This window comes from Impatiens glandulifera, chromosome 1 (genome assembly GCF_907164915.1).
Source record: "Impatiens glandulifera chromosome 1, dImpGla2.1, whole genome shotgun sequence".
In the NCBI taxonomy this organism is placed as follows: domain Eukaryota; kingdom Viridiplantae; phylum Streptophyta; class Magnoliopsida; order Ericales; family Balsaminaceae; genus Impatiens; species Impatiens glandulifera.
Window position 1 is genome coordinate 13,987,745 of NC_061862.1, and position 22,958 is coordinate 14,010,702.

Consider the following 22,958-nt stretch of genomic DNA (forward strand, 5'->3'; position numbering starts at 1 on the left):
TATAGCCACCTCTAGCTTCAGTGCTCATTGGACCACATACATCAGTATGTATTACGCCCAGTAGTTCAGTAGCCCTTTCAAACGTTCCTTTGAAAGGTGACCTTGGCATCTTGCCCATCAGACATGATTCACATGTATCAATGGATTCAAAATCCATGTCTTTTAGAAGCCCATATTTGTGGATCTTCTTCATGCGATTCGCACTAATGTGACCCTATCGACAATGCCATAGGTAGGCCTCACTCAAACTATTTAATTTTTGTCTTTTGTTATTTATGTTATACAATTCTGATTTGAGATCCAATACAAAGAGTCCATTACTCATTGGAGCAGTCGCATAGAAAATATCATTCTTAAAAACAGAAATATTTCCATTTTTAATGCTAAATTCAAAACCTTCAGAATGTAATACAGCAACCGAAACAAGGTTCTTAGTAATGCAAGGAACATAATAGCAATTATTCAGTTCTAATATTAAACCAGAAGGTAAAGATAGACTTAAATCTCCTACGGTAAGTGCAGCAACACTTGCTCCATTTCCAACGCGCGGGTCTATCTCTCCTTTCTTCACTTGTCTTTTATTTCTAAGTCCCTGCACATATGAAATAATGTGAGCACCACATGCAGTATCTAATACCCAAGTAGGACCATTATTTAATGTGAGAACATCGGTTGTCATAATCTTAATAACATAAATACCTGAAGTGGAACTCACAGTCCCGTTCTTCTTGTCTTCTAGGTACTTGGGACAATTTCTTTTCTAGTGTCCCTTGGCCTTGCAGTAAAAACAATCATGATCAGCAGCCATCTTTGGCTTCTCACCACCCTTGGGTTTGGCAACTTGCTTGCCTTTCCCATGGTTATTGTTCTTTTTCTTAGTCACCTTCTTAAACCCCTTCCCATTGTTGACATTTAAAACTTCCTTCTTCTTATCATCAATAATATTGCCTTCAGCATTTTTAAGCATGTTATGGAGCTCATTCAGATCATGCTTTAGACTATTCATATGGTATTGCATTCTAAATGGTGCAAAACCATCATGTAAGGATCTAAGAACAATATCAGTGGTCAACTCTTGGTCATATGGGGTCCCCATATTTTCCATCCTCTTGAAAAGCCCAGTCAGGCTAATCATATGAGGACTCACTGGTTTTCCCTTCACAAGCTTGCTATCAAGTATAGCCTTGTGAGTCTCATATCGCTCTATCCTTGCCTGATCCTGAAACAGCGTTTTCAGTTCAGTTATGATAGTATAAGCATCAGAATGCAAAAACCTCTTTTGCAATTCAGGCTCCATTGCAGCTAGCATGAGGCAAGTAAAAAGTAATGCTTCAGTTTTCACCCGAGTTGATGTTGCCTTCTCCTCATCTGATGAGGTTCCGGTCACAGTAGGGATATGGGTAGTTAGGACGTCCTCACGTCCCTCAGACCTGAGAATAATTCTCAGATTCCTTTCCCAATCAAGGAAGTTCGTTTCATTGAGCTTGTTTTTCTCAACAATTGAGCGCAGAGAGAACTTCAAATTATCGTTCGACATATTCTACAGAGTATAAATGACATACAAATCAGTTTATGTTTTGAAATTTGCAAAATACTTATAATTGAACAATTTAAAATAAGTGAATGCACATTTTATTCAAGTTTTTATAATCCCTTATGAATAAAATGATTCCAAGATCCCATTACAGACAATCCCCAACGTACTTTTGCACTGCCTTAGGTCTTGTGTGTTCAAGGTAAGTAACAATTACTAATTATAACTTCTTATAATTCTTGGTTGATGATCCACATCCAATGTAGGATTCATCCACATGCCTCAAGATCCAAAACTTTGCCTTTTGGTCTCTTGTTGGGTACAACCGTATCAAGGTTTATGAATCCCCGTATAGATTCATCCTCATGATCCTAAGGTTGAGGAGAGACACCCTCGCTTTTGCGAAACCTATCCAACCAAAACCATAAACTTCATGGGTCATGACACGGAAAGGCATTGCCCCAATTTTCTTTAGGAACTTAAGTTTTGATTGTCTTTTATTTATTAGTGAAAATTATTATAAATAAAAACAATGCAATGAAAATTGTGATCCTAGTATGGCCCCTAAGATGCAAAAAAAAATATATAAAGAACTAAACTTCTTTGGTCTCCATGCTTGCACCCTTCATGGATCTCCATCCTTGAACTTCATGGTTTTTATTTGTATTACATAATTATTTATAATAATCTAATTATCAAAATAAATTACAAAATACATGACGATACGTAGATCGTGTTATAAGAAAACATAACGATGCTCAGATCGTATTTCTGGGCCATACTAGAAAAATATTAATCTTTAATAAGTGGGATTTCCTAACTTTTAGAAAACAAATATATCATATTTATTTGATCCAAATATTTATATAATCCAATTAAAATAAATATTTCTTTTATTTTCTTCAAGATAGTTTTACATCTTAATCTATGTAAAATTATATCATCGATATAGATCCGCATCAAAATTAACAGTTAATTTATTGATCCTTTCAATATATGCAACCTTGCGCTCTGATACCACTGTTGGTTAATTAGATGTTCGCAGCGGAATAATTTATAGATCTAATCTAAACATCTAATCATATGATCATGCATAATTATTAGAATCATGATATATAGTTTATAGAAATATAACTTTGATGCGTAAACCGGATCAGATCTGGTAGTAATGAATAATCGAGAGCCCCACGTGTTGCTCCTCTACTTGGTCCACACGAGCCTGACTAGATCTCTTTACTTTCGACTGCTAGGACGAAAAAGACAAAGGGGAAGCAATCAAATTGCTAGATTAAAAGATGATTTCTTCCTCTTGGAGTTCTGACCGTAATATAGCAAAAGCCGTTTTAAAAGAGGAACAATTCTCTCTCTATTCACTTCCATTTTTTTGTAAATAAGTGAATCCTTTTGTATTAAATAAAATTCCATAATTAACCATTAGTTATATATTATTTTATTTCAAAAATAAATAATATTTCTTATTATTAATAATATCTAATATGTATTAATTATATATGTTAGATAAAATCAGACCGGTTCAAACATACCTAACTTAAATAAACTTTCCATGCAGGAACAAGGAACCGAACCGAAACCGGCTAAAGAAAACTAACCGGTCAAGCTAGTAAACCGACTAAGAGTATTCGGAACGTGACCGCACAAAGGAAGGATCGCCCAAAGCTTAAAACCGGAATCATCAAACAGCCGATCATCCACAAGGCAGAGAAATAACCGGAAGAAGTCCGATTACATCACTCATACCAAAAGCCATTCGGTTAAGACAAATGGCCGATCAGAACAAGAAGACAATTCGGGTATCTGTTGAGAACGATACCAAAGGAACAGACTGAACACTTCCATATCCATGCAAGTCTGAGGAAAGACTGTAGGCTGCAGAAGACAGTACTACCGGATCTGTCCACTTCGGGATAAGTCAGAAAGAAGATCTTCCAAGTACAGACAACTGTCCAACAGACAGACAGTGCCTACATCAAGTAAAAGACAAACCCGGCAGGTTTGTCTTACATACCGGAAGAATAGACCGCCAGGTCTGAGACAGAACATCAGGTCTGAGGTTGACCATCAGGTCTGAGGAAACGACCGCAGGTCTGAATCTCTGAAACACTGAATCACTGCACCCTGCTCAGCCAATCAGATTCAAGGTAGTGAAATATGACCGTTGGCATATTTCACCTATAAAAGGGGCAGTTGAAGAAGAGTAAATGCGGGACAACAAGCGATACAGTGGACAAGTGAGAAACTCTAAGAGCATTTATTCTACAAGTGATAAGACCGTGTTGTTCCTAGAAAGCCTAAGTGTTAAAAGTCAAAGTGTGTTCTACAATTTCGGTGTAAATTGTAAGAGTGTTATCGAGCAGGAAATAAGTCTCGATCGGTTTGTACTTGTATTCCTTAGTGAATATCCTTCTCGCGGTTTCGAGAGGAAGGGGTGACGTAGGAGTTTTATCTCCGAACATCCATAAAATCTGTCTTGTTATTTACCTTCTGCCGGCTCCATTATCTAACCGATTAACTCAACTACACCGCTTTAAACCGACTCTATACTATCCATACCGAATTTCCAGATTACCGAAACCGACCCACCATTTTCAAACCTTCATTATCCGAAACCGGCCTTGTCCATCAAACAAGTGTGCTGCTTCAACCTGAAAGCAAACCTCTTCCGCGCTTGAACCTAGTTCAAGGGTTTGTGACAGGTTGTGTAGTATTGAAACCCCGGTGTTAATCTCTAACCGGATTAACCACCACCCTTCGAGTGAGAACCGCTAACCGGTCCAACCCCCGGTTCTCCAGCGGCTACCTAAATCCTAACAATATATTATTTTATTTCACAATCTTAAGTCCATAATTAACCATTAATTATATATTATTTTATTTCACAATCTTAACTCCATAATTAACCATTAATTATATATTATTTTATTTCACAATCTTAACTCCATAATTAACCATTAATTATATATTATTTTATTTCACAAATAAATAATATTTCTTATTATTAATAATATCTAATATGTATTAATTATATATTATTTTATTTCACAAATAAATAATATTTCTTATTATTAATAATATCTAATATGTATTAATAATTAACCATCTTTCTCGTTTATCTAGTCGGTCAACTCTAAGTGTGTGACCTCATAGGTCCCGATTATAATAGTTATAGGTTTAACCCCATTAAACGTAGTTGGCTTCTAGCAAATCACTACGACTCCTAAAATAATCGGATTAAATTATATCTGTTAATTTGTCCTATCCAAGTTTAGTCATTGCACCTTTGTACTTTTGTCTCATTAAATAGACCCAAGTCATATGAGTGTGGTCATCGATGAAAAGAACAAAATACATATTTTGAGTATGAGAAATAATGTCCATCAGCCTGCAAACGTCGGTGTGGACAAGTTCTAATTTTTTTAGCTCTCCATGATACTCCTTTTGGGAATGGAAGTTGGTGTTGCTTTTTGAATGCACATCCTTCACATACATGTTTCTCTTCTTCTATGCGAGGAAGTCCTTACATCATACTCTTGTCAGACAACTCTTTGTGGCTTTGGAAGTTGAGATGACCAAGTTGTTGATGTCATAGCATTGAGGTTCAATAATCTGAGGTAGAAACTTGAAGATGTTTTAGATCTACATAACTGATGTTGAGAGCTAAGATTCAACTGGTGAATACATTTGACTTATCTTGTCTAGCAAAGATAATACACTCATTCGTTATCGAAGTAGAGCTTATGCCCACTTTCCACCAATTATCCGAGGCTGAGTAAATTTCAAACTCGACACACATATGACATTGTTAATACAGGTCGATCATTCCTTCGTCTTGATGGCGATCCTTCCAAATCCTTTTGATTTTGCTTGCGTAACCATTTTCCTTTCTCTTTGTCACTAAATATGCGACACACATAGAATATTCCATGTGTCTCCCGGGTTATTTGTTTTACCTCGGCCTGACTTGTTTGATGAGTGTTCTAGTTCAACCATCTTTGGCGAAGTGGCCAAATCGACATGGTGAAGATTTTACCTTCATTTTAATAATAACATCTACACAATCAAAACAATTAAATGGTAATTTATATGTTAAATAATATATCAAATTTACAAAAAATAAAATTATAATGAAGATGATCCAACATTGTATTTGTTTTAGGGTGACTCTAAAGGCGAACTCGTTTGAGTTCTACAAGAACGAGTGAAAAAGTAGAGTAAGTCGAACGAATCAATTAAGCATTGAAAGAATCTCTACCAAATATTCTTGGCGCCACTGAAAATTGTCATTACACGTGGGTTGGTAAGCAACGCCAAAAAATGTTCTGTCAAATTATAACTAATCATCTACATATAATGTCAAAATAATGAGAAACTCATAAAAACAAGTGATGATACATGTAAGAGGACTTCTAAATGAAAAATCAGTTTAAATAAATCATTATTGAACAAATGAGAAATAACTTCAGAATTGACAACTTTATCTCCTTTGCTGTTAAGAAAATGATGTACACATACTCGAGAAAATATTTACTAAAACAATCGACAAATATGAACAGCAAACGACCCACCAAAATCTGAGAGTATTATTCAGATTATAAAAAATTGAGACGACAAATCTGATACGACTAAACATGATATCAAATCGAATTAAATACGTCAACTCAAATCTGAGTGATGAAAATAAAAATAAGGTAACATTCCTAGAAAAGCCACCGGATGAACCAAAAATATAATTTATGAAGTTAAAATTAAGATTCAATATTTTGTTTTTTAATTTAGAAAGTTATAATATCGCACTGTTTTTTTTTTTTTAATTTAATAAGTCAAAATATCATATGATATTTTTGTTATTGAACAATCACTCAACACTTGATATATCATAATAGTCAAACAAATATTTTAATAATATATATTATTTTAAAATATAATTATAATTTCAATATAAATTCTATTTTCAATTCTAATAATCAAAACATACATTAAAGTTTATCTTAGAGTGAAAAAAAAATCAGTTAAACATCACTTTTAATATGCTGATTATATAAACCCAAACAATGTAAGTAATTCAATTCCAATTAACACAAACACAGTCTAGGATTTTCATAAGAACAACACTCACAATAGTACAACAACTGGGATGGAAAATTGTAGACACATATTATAATTATCATCGTTATTATACATCCTAATTGTGATAAATAAATTATAATTTTCAATCATCTAAAATTAGACTAAAAAAGAATTGGTTTGACCTAAAAGTTCAATTGTTACTTAATTAAGTTTAATTAAATAAAATTTAGATCTCCAAATTCTGATGTTTTATTGTGAGAATACTGTACTAAAATTGGAACCAGGAACCCCCACAAAGCAGAAAGAAAGAGAGACAGACGAGAAGAAACAACACTTTTCATGGCCGCCTTGAATCTTGTGAACTATTCCTCCTCTTCTTCATCATCTAAGCTGCTGAAGAGAAGTGTGTCCAGGATTCCTCCGTCGATCCTGTTCCGGGTCCAGTTCCAACACCACCAAAAGCTCTGTTCTTCGATTCACCATCAAAGGGTTACCTCAACGGACTACCAAAAGAGGAGTAATAGAACACACATCATTTGCAGCTCCTCCTCCTCCGCCTTCAATAACAATACTTCTCCGGCTACATCTCCGGCGATTGTCAATGGTAAAATCCCTTAACTTCCAATACGATTCAATTCGATTCATAACATGAGCGGTCTATAAATGTTGTTTTCTTCTAACATAGATAATCATGGAGGAAGTCGAATTGGAGAGGTGAAGAGGGTTACAAAAGAAACGGATGTGTCTGTCAGAATAAACTTGGATGGCTCTGGAATTGCAGATAGCAGCACTGGGATACCATTCCTTGACCATATGTTGGATGTTAGTATCTCGTTCCTACAATATTCCATTTTCCTCATTGCTGTTTGGTTGCTTTAGTTAGGAATCAAAGAATACCCAATTCCAAATGGGTAGAATTGAAGCTTTTCTGCTGTTTGGTTGAATGTGACAGGAGACTACTTGTAATGTTATATTTCAATAATGAGAATTCTCCATGTTTATTGGTTCTACTAAGATTTGCTTCAAATGGGATGTGATTCTGTTTTCCTTTCTTTTGAATATACCAGCAACTGGCTTCACATGGATTATTTGATGTTCATGTTAGAGCAACCGGTGACATTCATATTGATGACCATCACACAAATGAAGATGTTGCACTTGCTATTGGAACGGTAACCTTCTTCTGCATATGCTTTAGATGATTATTCTGTGAACATTTATTTTTGGTAAACATGTGATTTTAGCAGCAAGTGCTTCTATATTCATTTTCATAACTTCGGATTTGAGACTTAGCTTCATGCTTTGTTTAGGCTTTGCTTCAGGCATTAGGTGATAGGAGAGGGATCAGCCGTTTTGGGGACTTCTCAGCTCCACTTGATGAAGCATTGGTGCATGTCACATTGGTAAGAGTCCTGCACCTCTGAAATAACTATTCTTTAAAATCTATAAGATAGTAAGACCTTAAAGATTGAATGTAACATTAAGTGGATATCTTAATTCTTACCCCACTGTTGGACATAATTGAAGTGTCTTAAATTTCCAGTAAGTTTTGAAGAACCGGAATTACCATAGTTCTTATTACCAACATAGGAGCAAAATCCTTTACGAGATCTTCTGCAATGGTGTTGATCCACGAATGATTGATAATATTATTGCAGTTATCACCATTTCTCTAGTTAACTGCAGTAGTTTGATTCATATTAACTCCCACTTAATGCATATGCTGATTCTACTACCTTGGATGAAGTTTAAACTTATGGACTTGCAACTGCTTACTTCTGGTTCAGGATTTATCAGGACGGCCTCATTTAGGCTATGATCTAAAATTTTCAACAGAGAGAGTTGGCACATATGATACTCAGGTATTTTATTTCTCTACTGTTTTACTCTGCTTTTTGCATTTCAAGAAGCATATATCTGAAATGTACATAACATATTAGCTATATGTGCCTCTATGAAATGTACATAACATCAGAACTAGCCATTTTCCATGAGACTCTTGCTTCTCCTTAGTTAACCTTTAACAAATATTTTGGCTATAAACTAGGTATGCCACTCACAGACCTGCAACAAATGTTGCTTCACAATCTGAGGCTTGCTATAGTGGTTAAATATTATTAATAGAAATAAAGAGCATCATTTGCCCCTCAACTTTTTTCACACGGAGCAGTCTGTTCTTGAACTATTTAATGAGCAATATGGCCCACAAACCTTTTAAATTAGGAGCATGTTAGTTCTATATTGAACATTTTTATCTTGCCCCTGACATTCATCTGTAACATTTTATTTTATAAAAATATTCAAGGCAGCGGATTTGTTCCCAGTTAAATAAGCTTATAAACAATCTTGCCCATTGAATAGTTTAATAGGGGCAAATATGCTTTAATCTTGAATATTTCTCTTTTTCTGAAAATGTTGACACTTTTACATTGCTCACTGCTGTCATGGGAATTTTAATCTTGAATATTGAGAAGCAAAACACCATTTGTTTTATTTTTATTTGGACTAAATATTCCCAATTGAGAGGTCAATGTTCAGTTTCGTGTTAATAGAAAAGAACACTGCTTCATATCAGCCATATCTGTTAAGATTCAGATAAGTCTCAATTGAAGCTGTAATTGGTTCTTCCAGTAGACCCAATGAAGATTTTCTGCCTGTCAAAATGTATATCATAAACTAATACCATATAGAAATTCTGCTGATGCAGCTTGTTGAGCATTTTTTCCAGTCATTGGTTAATACTTCTGGAATGACCCTCCACATTCGCCAGGTAATATTCTTAATCTCCAACACATTTTTCAATTTATTTTCCATTAAATATAATTTTTTTTTTCTTGTAATAGCTTTCTGGGACAAATTCTCATCACATAATTGAGGCAACCTTCAAGGCTTTTGCTAGAGCTCTGCGACAGGCAACCGAGTATGATGCTCGCCGTCTTGGGACTGTACCTAGGTTTGAGAGCATAACTATTTGTCTTTCACTTCTACAAGGGTAGTCTCTTTTAATGCACTAATTTAAATAACTGTATTTTCGTGTGTCCATACGCAGCTCAAAAGGTGTCCTGTCCCGTTCTTGACATTTCAATTCCAACAATAAAGATTGTGTTTCTTATAAGGTAAGACAAAAAAAACTTCCATCCCTCTTTGAGATCTATATCCTAGTTTGCAAAGACTACATCATCACATACATGAATTTCTTCTACAGAAAGCATAAAAATCCTCATTCTTGGCAGTTATATTAGAAGCCTCATACCTCTTTTGTGGCATGAAAGCCAATTATGATCTCTGCCTGCTGTCCTGTTTTTTTTTTCATCATTAATCCTCAAGTTACATCTTGATAACTGTTTCTTGAAGGTCAAGCTATCCAAAGTTTAGTGGGGGCAAAAAGATGCTTCTTTTGGGGATTATTAAGAGCTTAGTTTGTATATTAACTAATCTCTGGATTTTTTTATTAGTGCATTGTTGTTTAAATATTCATAAGAGTGTCCATGATAATAATAATAATAATAGAACAATATCAGAGAGATCCATTTATAAAAGGAAAGATTCTTTAGTTTTGATATTTTAAAATGTTCATATTAGGTATTTTAATATTTTAATTCATGAGTTGAATGTTTTCTGTTAAATGAGAATTTAAATGGGATAAATATAAAAAATGAAATAACCCACTAGAATAATTCATTTAACTTTGCCCACTTTTGTCAGCTTTGTTTTCTTCTCTTTTTCATGTGTTGTCGTGAAAAAGGGTACAAATAAATATTGTATTTCTTTGGGGTTAGGTTTTGCCTCTATTATCAAGCTGTTTACATCTAATTAAAACTTTTATTTCATTTTTTTTCTAATGAAAAATAGAGGCCAAGTGTTGATTCGGTTTGTTTTTTTTTTTTCATAGAAAACTGGTTCTGTTTTTTTAGTGTGATTAATTCTTATGGGTCAAGTAAATAGCATGCAAAAACACTTAATCAAGCGCAAAACTTGTGTCTGACGGGTTAAAATTCAGAACTTCGAAATCATTTAATTAAGCGTAAAATTTGTCGGGTTTGAATTCAGAACTTCCCCGGGTTTGAATTCGGGAAGTCAGGAAATAACATGAATTCAAATTTTCTGAAAAATATTGAAAATGGGGAGGCAGTGGTCTTTATAGTTTGTCAGACTAAAACCATGTGGGCGGTGGGGGCAGCCGGGCAGTTCTCCACCCACTCTAATCTTTACTTCTTATCCCTTCCCTCTTTATCTATCTTGATTCAACTTCGGTTTCCGCAAAAGTAATAATAATTGTTATCTCAATCCAAACAGACCTCAACAACAACAACAGTTTCATTTTTACACATAAATTAAAAAAATATTACATAAAAATTGTAAACAATATATATATGGAGTGGATAATGTAAACACACCTAACCTAGTTTACAGAAAAAAAAAAAAAAAAAAAACCTAACCTAGTGATGATAGCTGTGTTTTTTATTTATTTATTTTTATTAAATATAATTTTGAAAGTGATGTTTTTAACTCAATTATTAAAGTTCCATATGTGAATGTTGTCTCCTCCGTTGATTACCGGAAGTGGTTTAAACAGATCAAACGTCATAAAAACCTTATCTTTTCAAAAAAAAAACATAAATAAATAAAAAACTTATCCTTTCCGTTAAGGCTGCGTGCTTGCTGGTGAACTGTATTATAAGCTGTAGCGCATGTTAGAACATGGACCACCTTCAAATCCACGTGTCACATTATTGTTCGATACACGTCAGCTTCCAATTCTCTTCGCTTTATCGATTCCCCCAAACTACTACTTGCTGTCTTCTTTCTCTCTGTCTCAAAATTTCTGTAATAGTCATCCTTCTCTCTCTAGACTTTCTAGCTAGGTTTTACTACTGTAATTGACTGGGAAGGATTTCTCCGATGGGTTCAAACCCAGATCCAGGCGGCGTTGTTGACCAGCCGCCGGCGAGTTTTGATGAATTTCAGCGTCAGGCGTCTCTAATGACTAGTTGTACTTTGCTGTGGAAGGAGCTCACGGATCACTTCACGTCTCTTGAGCAAGATATTCAGAAGAAATCTGAGGCGATCAAGAGGAAGATCGGGAATCTAGATGCTCAGACGAAAGATTCTCTTGATTTTCTTGAGAAACGGGAAACTACGATCGATGGTTCTATCTCGATGTTGCTTGAGAAGATGAAGGGACGGACGGAGGCTGCGATTACCGCTCTGGGAACTAAAAAATGTGATGAATTTGACGGCATTGATGGAGGGGGAGTAGGTGGAGAGGTGGATGATGGAGAAGGTTTGCTTTTGAATTTGAGTTCTTACTGTAGTAGAATGAATTCCAAGGGTTTTTGGGGGTTTGTGACTCTTAGGAAGAAGGAATTGGAGTCTGTGAGGGCTCAAATGCCGGCTGCTTTGGCTGATTGTGTGGATCCGGCTAGGTTCGTCTTGGAGGCGATTTCTGAGGTTTTTCCTGTGGATAAAAGGAAGGACAGGACTGAGAGAGTTAATGATTTGGGCTGGGCTTGTGTCTTGATACTGGAGTCCTTGATACCCGTGGTGGTTGATCCCATCCTTGGAAAATCTCGGCTTTTGGTTACTCCAATCATGAAGGAACGAGCTAAGGATATAGCCGAGACGTGGAAGTTAAGCTTGGATGAACGCGGTGGGATTGAAAACGTTAAAACTCCTGATGTACACACGTTTTTGCAGCACCTGGTCACTTTTGGCATCTTTAAGAAGGAAGATCTTGATTTATACAGGAAACTGATTATTGGGTCTGCTTGGAGGAAGCAAATGCCAAAACTTGCTGTTTCACTTGGATTGGGCGATAAAATGCCTGGTATTTTTACACACTTCTTAACGTTGATTTCCATACTCACTTCCTTTAGATCTGGTATGTTTGAGATTTTAGTTGTAATATGGTATGTGTTAACCAGGAACGATGATCCCAATTAATTGCTTGAGAAAATGAACATTTTCATATGTTATATGTTTTATTTTGGGACAGAGATGATTGAAGAACTGATTGGAAGGGGACAGCAGGTTGATGCAGTGCATTTCAGTTACGAGGTTGGACTTGTTGACAAGTTCCCTCCTGTCCCTCTACTGAAAGCTTTCCTGAAGGATGCAAAGAAAACTGCAGGTTCTATTTTAGAGGATCTCAACAACTCTGGCCGAGCCTCGGTTAGTAAACTTTAAAATACTGTCTGTTTTTCATTTGCGGGGTTTAAAAAAAAGAAAAGAATGGTGATATTAGTTTGTTTCTGGTATGTGACAGCCTCAGGCTGGTGCTGCGAAGAAGGAGCAGTCAGCACTTAGGGCTGTGATAAAATGCATTGAAGAATACAAACTAGAAGCAGAATTCCCTCCAGAAAACCTGAAAAAGAGGCTTGAACAGTTAGAGAAGGCAGTTAAGACAGAGAGGAAAAGACCAGCTGCAGTCCCTGCAAACAAGCGAACTAGAGCTAGCAATGGAGGGCCAATGCCACCAGCTAAGGCAGGACGTTCAACAAATGCATATGTTTCATCATTCCCTACTAATGCCGTTCCAGCTTTCATGAAATCACCATCTCCCCCGACCCACTATGGTGGTGGTGGTTATCCGGTCTCCCCTGTGATGTATGGAAACAGAAGCCCTCCAAGCAGCAGCCCTTATTCTGCATACTCATCACCAGAAGCTGGTGTACCTCATCTGATAGGATCATACCCAGTTGCTCCCCCACCAATGAACTATTCTCCATATGGAGGAGGGTACGGTAATGCCATGCCACTACAATACCAGCCAGCTTACTACCGATAGACTTGATGACCACAACATGGTTACTGCTGATATTATGATATAACTGCCTGCCTGCCTGCCTTACCTACCTACCTTTTAGATGGTCTGTAATCAGTAATCACTAACCTTTTTAATGGTAGCTGATATCTGTGTGTTAATTTTCATGTTAAAACTAAAACTACTTTAAATGTTGATTATATAGACTTTGTAGTAGTAGTAGTAAGTAAGTAAACTAAGAAGATGATATGATTATGGAAAAGTAATAGTTGTAGCACTTTTAACAATGATATTGGGAAGGAATACCTTACCAACCACCCCTATAATCTCCCTAATCCCTATCTATCTATCTATCTATCAGAAAACCTCTTTATTTATTTTGTTTAACACCTCTATGGTACACTACTATAAAAATTTAGCATTTTTAGAAGAGTAAAGTTATTACTAGCTAGTATTATTTTGGGTAATGAATGATAGAAAAGGATGTACTAGTTTGATGACATGTTGATTCTAGCTTGATCCATAGTAGGGTTGTTGGCATCCAATGGTAATCATTAATGGGGGGAGAAGAAAGTCAAGTGGTGATAATAAATGCATAGTAGTAGTACAACACAAGGCAAACTCTTTAATTTTATTTCTGTTAAAGGATCTTATCTTGTCTGATCTTGCTTCTTTCCAGCCAGCCTAGGTATCCAATGCTCTTCTTTTATAATATGATTATGGATTAAGAATTTAAGTATTAGAACTTACATATAGTACGACAATGGGGCGGTTCGAGGCGGGAATGCATTTATTATCTAACCCGTTTTTATTTTGTAGAATTCCGCGAAGCACCGTTAATAAAATATTTAAAAATAAATAATAAAATAAATATTATATAAACGTATTTTTTTAATATAATATATATTGTAATATAATAAATTTTATATTATTATAAAAAAAATAAATTTATTATTTTTATAAAATAAATTAATAAATAAATATATTGATAATTTAATATAATTAATTATGTTTATAGTGTTCTGGACAGAATCAGGGTGAGATCGGGACACAAATACCATCATTGCCCGTTCGGTTTCAAGGAAAAACCGTCCCAAACGAAACAATTCAGTTCGTTTTTTACATGACGGTTTTAAATTGTCATCCTTACTTACATCTATTTCACTTGTAGTATATTATTATTAGGTTAAAACTCATCAATGAAGTTCAAAGGAAAAGAATTCAGTTTCTTGAGTATTGCTAGCTTCAAAATTTAGAAATATAATATATTTGTTTGTCATTGTTTCAACATAAAGATGTCCACATTATTATTATTTATTTATAAATAATTAAATTTATAAATAATATATATGTTAACACTTTATCGGAGTTTGTTGGGTTGTCGACTTTGTGAGATAAACGAATTTATTAACCATGAATTAAATAAGAATGTGAGAAGTTTCAGGTAAGAAGATAATTAAAGGAAATGAGATAAGATAAAGGTTTTTTTTTTTACCAAATTCATTAATTAGTTTTTTTTTGGACAAATACAACTTTGGTGAAAAAGAGTGAAAATGACTATGAGGCTAATGACAACATAAATAGAACGATGATGGAGGGTGATCATGATAATGACGAAGATACTGACGAAGAAGATTTATGTAGGAGTGAGTATCATCTCACCACCTTATGATAATGACGAAGAAGATTTATGTAGAAGTGAGTATCGTCTCTTACAAACCTTGATGATAATGACGAAGAAGAGGATCAATGCCGGCCCCGAGTTTTGGGATGCCATATCCCAATAAAAAAAATTCTTCTTTTTTCCTAAGTTTAATAATAAAAATTGATAAAAAAATATTATTAAGAAAAATTTTAAATTTATATTTTGAACCACTGTACTACAATATTATATGTTTAAAAGATCATATATTTATCTACATATCTTATATATTTATCTAAATAGGCTGCCATGGGGAGTGAGCTATCCTAGTCCGAGAGATTGTCGGACTTACCTAAGGGCCGCCCTGAAAAGGATATATAGGTAAATATATATCTTACCACCTAATTTAAACTTCTATCCCTCTGAGCTTTATATATGTCTGAATTTTGGATTCAGTTTGTTAGATTATTCCATTTTCTTTAAACTAAATACATTATACTTACAATTAAGTGAAATAGTTTATTTTTGAATTCTTTTTAGATTAAAAGTTATTTTAGGCAGAAGAATAAATATGAATCTATAAACATTAAAAAAAAAAGAAAAAAAAAAGAGAGTTTGTTCTGTTTTATTTTCTTCTCTCCTGATTTTATCCGTTTGATCGGATCTTAGGGTATCAAATCTGATATTCTAGATTTTATGTTCCATTTTATATTACATCCACAAAATATGTTATTTTTTATTGCCTTTTTTCATTATTTTTGATTCATTCTATAAAATTATGAAGGTGATATAAAATAAAACACAACATTTGTTACAACAAATTTGAACCCTTATCTTAAAACTTGTACTCTACTATTATATTATGTTAGTTTTGTAGATCTGGTACATGCGCATGTTTGTTTTCAAGGATAGATGTCTTTAATTAGTATGTTTTGCTTCACCTAGCAAGCATGTTACCATTGTCAAATTTGGATTCTTTAGGCCACAAAAACCAATAAGGGTCATTCTTTCTTTTATTGAGTTTTGATAGTTGTTGATTGTGTAACTAATCAACAATATTAACATCTATGGATTCTTCTTGGAATGTAGGAGAAGAATTAGGGACCGAGTCAGACCGAATTGACTGAGCTGAAGATGAGGAAGATGCCAATGAGTTTGAACCTGTAGAGAATAGAGGAAGAAGATGATGGCTACTAAGAAGCTAAAGTCTACCATCACAATATATAGTTCTATCTAGGTCCCTCCCAAGAAATAGAGTTTGGGTGGCTTAAAACTTTTTTGGGGTGATCTTAAAAAAATAACGAAAAAATTCTATATAAAACCAGTGCATAAATGTGAGTTTTACTATTTTTTTTTAATAATTAGATAAACAAACATCAAAATATATTGAAATTTTTTAAAAAATTAGCAGTTATGGTCAAATTTGAACCGTAAAAAGAAAAAATTCGGGATGGACTCTAGCTCCTATATAGATCTGTCCTTGGTTCTATCTATCTCAAAAGACATTCTTTTCATTTTTAAAAAATAAGTTGGGCATCAACTCAAGCATATTTTAGCATTTATTTTAGGGTCAAATGATATTACATTATGTGATTATGAGGATTGAGGTGATAGTTTAATTTTAATGTTGAGTTATATATTTATCTTTATTGTATTGAGCTCAAATTTCTCTAAAACCTTTATCTTTGTGTCCTTTTTATCTAATTAATATCGATGGGATTCTCATGGCCTTTACTTTTATTTTTCTTTGATATAGCCAGTGAGTTACACTAATTCAGTGGAGGGAGGACAATATCTATAGCATGCAAATATATATGGTAAATATTTAACCTGTAAAAGACCTTCTATTTCTACTTACAACACTAAACGAATATGGTAAATATATAAGATCGTTTAATCCAATTTATGTTTTATATAAATGTTGTTAAGTTGTTCTTTCTCTTTGCCATCAGGGTTTGTCATGAAAATTTTAGGCTTAATTCAAATAAATATTTTGTACCAATTTTGGGTCCTACAAATGTTAATTAATTTATGATATAATCAAATTTATTAAATTTTTAAGTTAACTATTATAATAGTATGATTTTACAATTTTAAATAAGATTAACAACAATTTTAAATAAGATTAACAAAACTAATTTTAAATAAACTTGTAAATTTGTAAATTCTTAAAATTTTAAATTTAACAAAAATAAGATTTTATTGATTTATAAATAATTTAGATTTTACTATTTTATATTATTTAATGTTAAGAAACAAATTTATATTTATAAATTAAAAAAATTATTATTTATTTAAATTAATTAATTAATTTTATAATTATAAATTTTTATAATATTATTTATTTATTATTATTATTTTAATTATTTTTATATTTAAATATATAAAATTTTAAAATTAATTAGGTACAAAATACTTAATTATATATATATATATATATAAATAATAATAATAATATATAATTAATATTTCTTAAATTAAATTTTTACGATTTAAATTAAACTCTACATTTTAGCATCCTAACGATTTTAACTAAATTCACTGTTGGTAATTTTGCTCAACATAACTCAACTTTTATAATTTTTAAAATATTATATTAAATAATTTAATTATTTTTAAAATTTATTTTTTATATATTATGTTTTTCTAAAATAATAATTTAATTATTATTAAACTATTTTTTATAAGATATTTTATGATACAAATTTAATATGTAAAATAATATTTTAATTAATTATTTAATAAATATGAAAATAAAATATTTATATTATAATATTTTTCATTAATATTTTAAAATGATGGTATTATTTTTATATATAAATCTATAATATTTAAAGATTAAAAAAACAATTTAAGCATATTTAATCTTTTAAATTAATTATTTAATTAATATTGTAATATTAAAATAAAAAATTAATATAATATTTTTTTATCCTTTTTTATTGATGATTAATGTTTTAAAACTTTTAATTATTCTTATAAAAAAAAAAAATAATTAATCTGATTAATATCATATTTTAAATAATTTATAATTATTTTATATTTTAAATATTATTATAGTTAGTACATTTTTAACATAAAAATATTATATTATTATTAAATAAATGTAATGATTAATATTATTGTTTAAAAAGAATAATTTCCTTATTTAAACAATATTATTACATAAATAAATAAATAAAAATTAAAGTAATTGTTTTTAATAAAATCCTAAAAGAATAAATCTAAAATCTTGTGCTGAAGAAAACCCTAGAAATCGATTTAGACGGGCAAACTTTCATCATCCTCTAATCTCAGGTCATCGTCTTCACTGATTACCTTCGCTGAAGTTCATCGTCTTCATCAGCAGCATTATCAGGTTTAAATCGAAACCTCTTTGATATTACTTTAATCGCAGTTATTTGTGATCCTCGCAACAGTTTTAGTAAACTAGGTTATGATTTTGTCACATTTCAGTTTGATTTGTCTCTGATCTTCGGTTTCATTCTTTCTCTTCGACCATGAATTGAGTAATAAACCAAACCCAGTCTTGAGAAAGAGCAGTATCAATACCCTTCTTTCTCTCGCCCATTCAATTCTGTTTTGCTGATATAACTATGGAAGAACCATAGCATTTCGTGATTCATTGGTAAATCGACTTTGATTCTCTAGAAACCAGCTGATTCACCTTTAGGCAATACTAGTTGCATTAAGCTAGTTTATGAACTTACTTTATCTAGTTTATCGATAGGCTGAAGAAACAAGAATGATGTGAAAAGAACTAAACAGTAGAAAGGTAGAAAACATGTTCATCACAAGGTTTCAAGAATTGATGTGAGAAAATAGGATAGTAATATAAATTCTGGTTTGGGAAATCCCTTATCTGTCATTGGCCCCAAAAGTGTATTTGGAGGATTTCCTTGCTGTTTTGCTACACAATCTGGTGTTTTGCTTTCTTGATCTGAATCAAACTATGAAAATCTTTATGTTGTCAAGTTGTTAGTGAGAGCATTTGTATGTTTTATGTACAGAATCATGGCCAGTAACGATAGTATGGAGCCAGCAAATGAGCAAGTAGTTGCTAACATATATGGTAACATGCGTTCTGAGATAAACCAAATATACTCGAAGATTACTGAACTTGAGATGGAAGTTAGTGAGCATTCGTTGGTGGTTAATGCCATAAGTCCACTTGATCCAACAAGGCGATGTTATAGAATGATTGGAGGTGTACTGGTGGAGAGGACTATCCAAGAGGTGTTACCTGCTGTTACCCGCAACAAAGAGGGTATTGAGGAGGTGATAACTCGCCTTAACGAGGCTTTGGAGAGAAAGAAAAAGGAGATTGTGGATTTTGAGGCTAAGTATAAAATCAGGATCAGGAAAGCTGATGATTTGAAGGATGATGGTGCTGGCAAGAAGGAAGGATCTGCTCAGGGAGTCCTGGTTGGTCCTGCCAGTTCTTCAAATCAGTAATTCAATTCTTTCTTTCTCTGTTTGAGAATTTGTGTGTTATTTTGTCTACTTGAATCTTCTTTATGGGTTATTTATATGCAAGAAATGAGAACTTGGAATCAGTTTGGTTAACTTTTTGTATCATTTTTGAGTCTTTCAAAAAGTTCAAACAAAAGCTTAAACATAGTAGCCAAATGAAATGCCTAGCATAACAAACTCATAATTTATCTAATCATTATCATCTTCATCATCCCTTCTTGTTCATCTGGGTGATGATGATCTTCAATTTCAATCAGCTGAAGAAATCCTGGACACCTTTTCCGGTAAAAACACGGTCTGAGAGTTCAGCTAAGATAGCATTGAGTGTTAGCAAAACCAAGCTTGATCCAGCGATGACACCTATAACAGCACCGGTCGTTCCCAACACCTTGCCAAATGCTGGCCATTCTATTTTTTTAATCTCTTCCGCCACTCCTCCCCATAAGTCTCCTGCTCCTCCTCCGGTGGCGGCGGCGGCGGCGATATCTCTCTCATTCATGGCTTTTCGAATCTCCTCTCCTAATTTGGAAGGATCTTCTCCAGTTTGTTGGGTATTTTGCTGATTGTTGTCAGTTTGTGACTCTGAGACATTCCCGTTTGTGGGTTTTAAGCTGTCATCGTCGGCGGCGGCGGCCTTGATTGCCAGACGAGGTTTTGTTGTTCTGAAAGTGGATTGGGTGAAAGTAAGATGGGGTTTGACCTGTTGAAATGAGAGCTGCTTCGGCGAGGTCGTAAAGGAGGAGGAAGAAAGAGGAAACTGGGTGGGGAATCGGAGCGCCATGGCAGCAGATTTAGTGTCGCCGTCACAGTTTCCGGATAACCAGAGATTTGTGTGGCCGTCTGGAAAAGAGGGGCAAGGAAGAGGGAAAATCCGGAATTTTATAATATAATATCCAAAATCTGATAAAAGGTCATTTTTTTTAAAACAAATTTTCTTTTATCAAATAATACAATAAATAAATATTTAGTTTATTATGAAACTAATTATCTGAAATATATATATCTAATTCAGCTATTTAATAATTTATTTCTATATTATATTATGAATATTTTATCAAGTATTTTTATATTTAATTAAGTTATTTTAAAATTTTAAAAATTGCCATTTTAAAAATAAATAAATTAAAATAAAATAAAGTTAAAAACATTTGTTTACATGCTTTTTTAGGAGGTCGGGCGAAAGCTGCAATCGAATGTTTGGTATAAATAACTCACTTCTTGGTTTTCGACTTCTAATTAGGGCAATGAGATTTGTCTATTTATCTATCTCTTGACTTAAAATGAGTGTCTCATGCCTTTCTGAACCAAGCCAACCGACGATTAAAGACAAGTCTTTCCGTCTTCTAGTTTCGGGGGAGCAGTTAAAGAATGAACCAAACCAAATAAAGGATCAACTTTTAAAAGCCATAAAATGGATAATATAAAAAGTGTTCATCTTCCTCTACGTTCTCCGGATCAAGGAAAGCTAATATTGTTGTTAGAAAGATCCCTCCGACACACCATCTGAGCCGACAAAATAGGGAGTGTAAAGATCTGCCCATTAGCATTCCTTTTTTTTTTTTTACTAAATGAATGAAACGACTATAGCTGGGTGTAGTAGAACGAATTCAAAAATAGAAAAAGATTCATATATAACCAAGCTTATGGGCCATGAACCAGATTTGGGATCTTTCCCAATATTATCCCAATATCCTCTACGCCTATTTTTCTTCCAAATCCAAAACTTGGTTCAAATTTTCAATCCCTCCTTTTTCCGATCCAGTTCCTCCACCACCGCGAACCCCAGTTAGAGTCAGACATGCTACACTTTTTAGTTATTGGAAAAATCCATAATGAATGAAAAAACGTTCATCCTGAATTCTCTTCCTCAATCAAAATGTCTATCAATAATCCCGGTCAAAGTCTCCACTTTTCACGCCCCTCTACTAAAATGTGCACCATAATGATAGGAATCGGCAAAGACCTTCTTACACACGTCCTTGAGGGTAGCATGAATGGTAATCATCACTAGTTTCTCCTGAGGCCAATTCTGTTTCACTTAATCCTTCTTTCATGGCCCCATATCTTTCCAGCTAAGGAATGACAAATTGTATTTGTTCATTGCCACTTTGGGTTGTGGGGCTAACTCGAAGTTGCTACTGGACAGAAGAACGCTTCGCTACTTCGTGATCTATACACCTATAAGTAGACTAGGGGAACTTACTACTCCAACTAAGGGAAAGGAAGGGAGAACATATTGTATTCGAAAGACTAAACAAGATGATGAGGTTATCTTAGATAACGAGGGCCTCGAACATCAAGGAAACTTTCTCCCTAAGAATTTAGGGCCAGCAATTTTGGACCCGACATGAAAACACGATCTGGACCGAACACGAAAAAATCAAGTTAAACTCATGTATTTTTTTGTTCGGGTCAAAATCATATCGACCTGTTTAACCTGATTAATAAACAGGTCAAAATCGGGTCGACTTGAAGATTTTGTGGAGTTTTGTGTTATTTTTTCCAATTAACACACTCATTTTCTCTTTTGTAAAAATTTTTATAGGCGAATTTGTTATTTAACTTTTTTTTTTGTTTTTTTTGTTGATATTATTTTAATTTGAAACAGAGAGATGTAAATTGATTACATCCGGTTTGGTTCGAATTGAGTTAGGTAAATCATGTCAAATGAGTTAGGTCCGGGTCAATCACAAATAAACGGTTTATGTTAGAGATTTTGACCTGATTTACTAAACATGTCAGGTTCAAGTTAGTATTTTTCAACCCGTTAACCTGCAAACCCGAACTCGTCAACCTAAAACTAACTCAAATTGCCACCCTCCATAAATATGTTAGATTTTTTTCATGTCCATGAAAAAAACATATAACATACTTCTGTTAATATCTTTTATTTTAATCTATTCACAAAAAAAATGTAACTAAATGAGAAAGAATTTAATAAAACTTATAAATTATGTTGTTATATTGTCTAAAAAATTCTCATACTTAATTACAAAAATATGATTGAGAAATTTTCATCTGAAATGGGCCTAATATTCTTATTAATAGTATAGTATTGAACATTTGAACCATGATTTAGTAGCTAACTCTAGAATATAAAAAATCTTATGAAAAGTTGGACCACTATTGCTCACCTTTAAACGACCAGATTCAATAATTAATATCAATATGCTAAGATTAATTTATCTAATTGCATAGTTAATGGAATGGGATTAAACCCTAGTTTGATGATAATGTTATTTAATAATATTGAGTTCTCGTCCTGTCTCAACGTAAAGCACAAAATAACGGTCAAATCCGTCCAAGCCGTTTGCCACCTAATTGGAACAATTAGGCTTTCTAATAAGTTTATTAATCCTAATTGAGATTAAGAGCATCACATCACATTACATTTTATCCTAATTATATTTTATTAATAATAAATCCCTTAATTCTGTAAAGTGTGTGATGATATAAATTCA

General features: G+C 33.2%; 4 protein-coding genes across 7 annotated transcripts; 3 read left to right on the top strand and 1 right to left on the bottom strand.

Annotated features, from left to right (window-relative positions):
- The first annotated feature begins 6,886 nt into the window (after window positions 1–6,886).
- On the top strand, window positions 6,887–10,141 carry LOC124921906 (imidazoleglycerol-phosphate dehydratase 1, chloroplastic-like). 4 transcript variants are annotated; one of them, XM_047462613.1, is made up of 9 exons: window positions 6,887–7,223; window positions 7,305–7,441; window positions 7,687–7,791; window positions 7,930–8,022; window positions 8,407–8,481; window positions 9,327–9,389; window positions 9,463–9,572; window positions 9,669–9,735; window positions 9,825–10,141. In XM_047462613.1, the coding sequence occupies exons 1-8, from the start codon at window positions 6,959–6,961 to the stop codon at window positions 9,694–9,696; spliced, it is 876 nt and encodes a 291-aa protein (XP_047318569.1). In that variant the 5' UTR covers window positions 6,887–6,958; the 3' UTR covers window positions 9,697–9,735; window positions 9,825–10,141. The 4 variants fall into 4 exon arrangements, with proteins under 4 accessions (XP_047318569.1, XP_047318567.1, XP_047318568.1 ...); XM_047462611.1 differs by having other exon boundaries at window positions 9,853–10,141; XM_047462612.1 differs by having other exon boundaries at window positions 9,974–10,141.
- A 1,296-nt stretch (window positions 10,142–11,437) lies between these two features.
- On the top strand, window positions 11,438–13,598 carry LOC124919216 (FRIGIDA-like protein 4a). Its single transcript, XM_047459409.1, has 3 exons — window positions 11,438–12,446; window positions 12,615–12,790; window positions 12,885–13,598. Exons 1-3 carry the CDS (start codon window positions 11,522–11,524, stop codon window positions 13,404–13,406), a joined length of 1,623 nt encoding a protein of 540 aa, XP_047315365.1. The 5' UTR covers window positions 11,438–11,521; the 3' UTR covers window positions 13,407–13,598.
- A 5,405-nt stretch (window positions 13,599–19,003) lies between these two features.
- Window positions 19,004–19,602, top strand: LOC124919218 (probable prefoldin subunit 2). Its single transcript, XM_047459411.1, has one exon. The coding sequence runs from the start codon at window positions 19,027–19,029 to the stop codon at window positions 19,477–19,479; it is 453 nt and encodes a 150-aa protein (XP_047315367.1). The 5' UTR covers window positions 19,004–19,026; the 3' UTR covers window positions 19,480–19,602.
- Window positions 19,564–20,373, bottom strand: LOC124919217 (preprotein translocase subunit SECE1). Its single transcript, XM_047459410.1, has one exon. It carries the CDS (start codon window positions 20,276–20,278, stop codon window positions 19,751–19,753), a length of 528 nt encoding a protein of 175 aa, XP_047315366.1. The 5' UTR covers window positions 20,279–20,373; the 3' UTR covers window positions 19,564–19,750.
- Between the last annotated feature and the right edge of the window lie 2,585 nt (window positions 20,374–22,958).

Coding starts and splice junctions, on each gene's coding strand:
- LOC124921906 (XM_047462613.1), top strand. CDS start 6,959: ATGGCCGCCTTGAATCTTGTGAACTATTCCTCCTCTTCTTCATCATCT. Junction 7,224..7,304: donor ATCTCCGGCGATTGTCAATG/GTAAAATCCCTT, acceptor CTTCTAACATAG/ATAATCATGGAGGAAGTCGA. Junction 8,023..8,406: donor CATTGGTGCATGTCACATTG/GTAAGAGTCCTG, acceptor CTTCTGGTTCAG/GATTTATCAGGACGGCCTCA.
- LOC124919216 (XM_047459409.1), top strand. CDS start 11,522: ATGGGTTCAAACCCAGATCCAGGCGGCGTTGTTGACCAGCCGCCGGCG. Junction 12,447..12,614: donor ATTGGGCGATAAAATGCCTG/GTATTTTTACAC, acceptor ATTTTGGGACAG/AGATGATTGAAGAACTGATT. Junction 12,791..12,884: donor ACAACTCTGGCCGAGCCTCG/GTTAGTAAACTT, acceptor GGTATGTGACAG/CCTCAGGCTGGTGCTGCGAA.
- LOC124919218 (XM_047459411.1), top strand. CDS start 19,027: ATGTACAGAATCATGGCCAGTAACGATAGTATGGAGCCAGCAAATGAG.
- LOC124919217 (XM_047459410.1), bottom strand. CDS start 20,278: ATGGCGCTCCGATTCCCCACCCAGTTTCCTCTTTCTTCCTCCTCCTTT.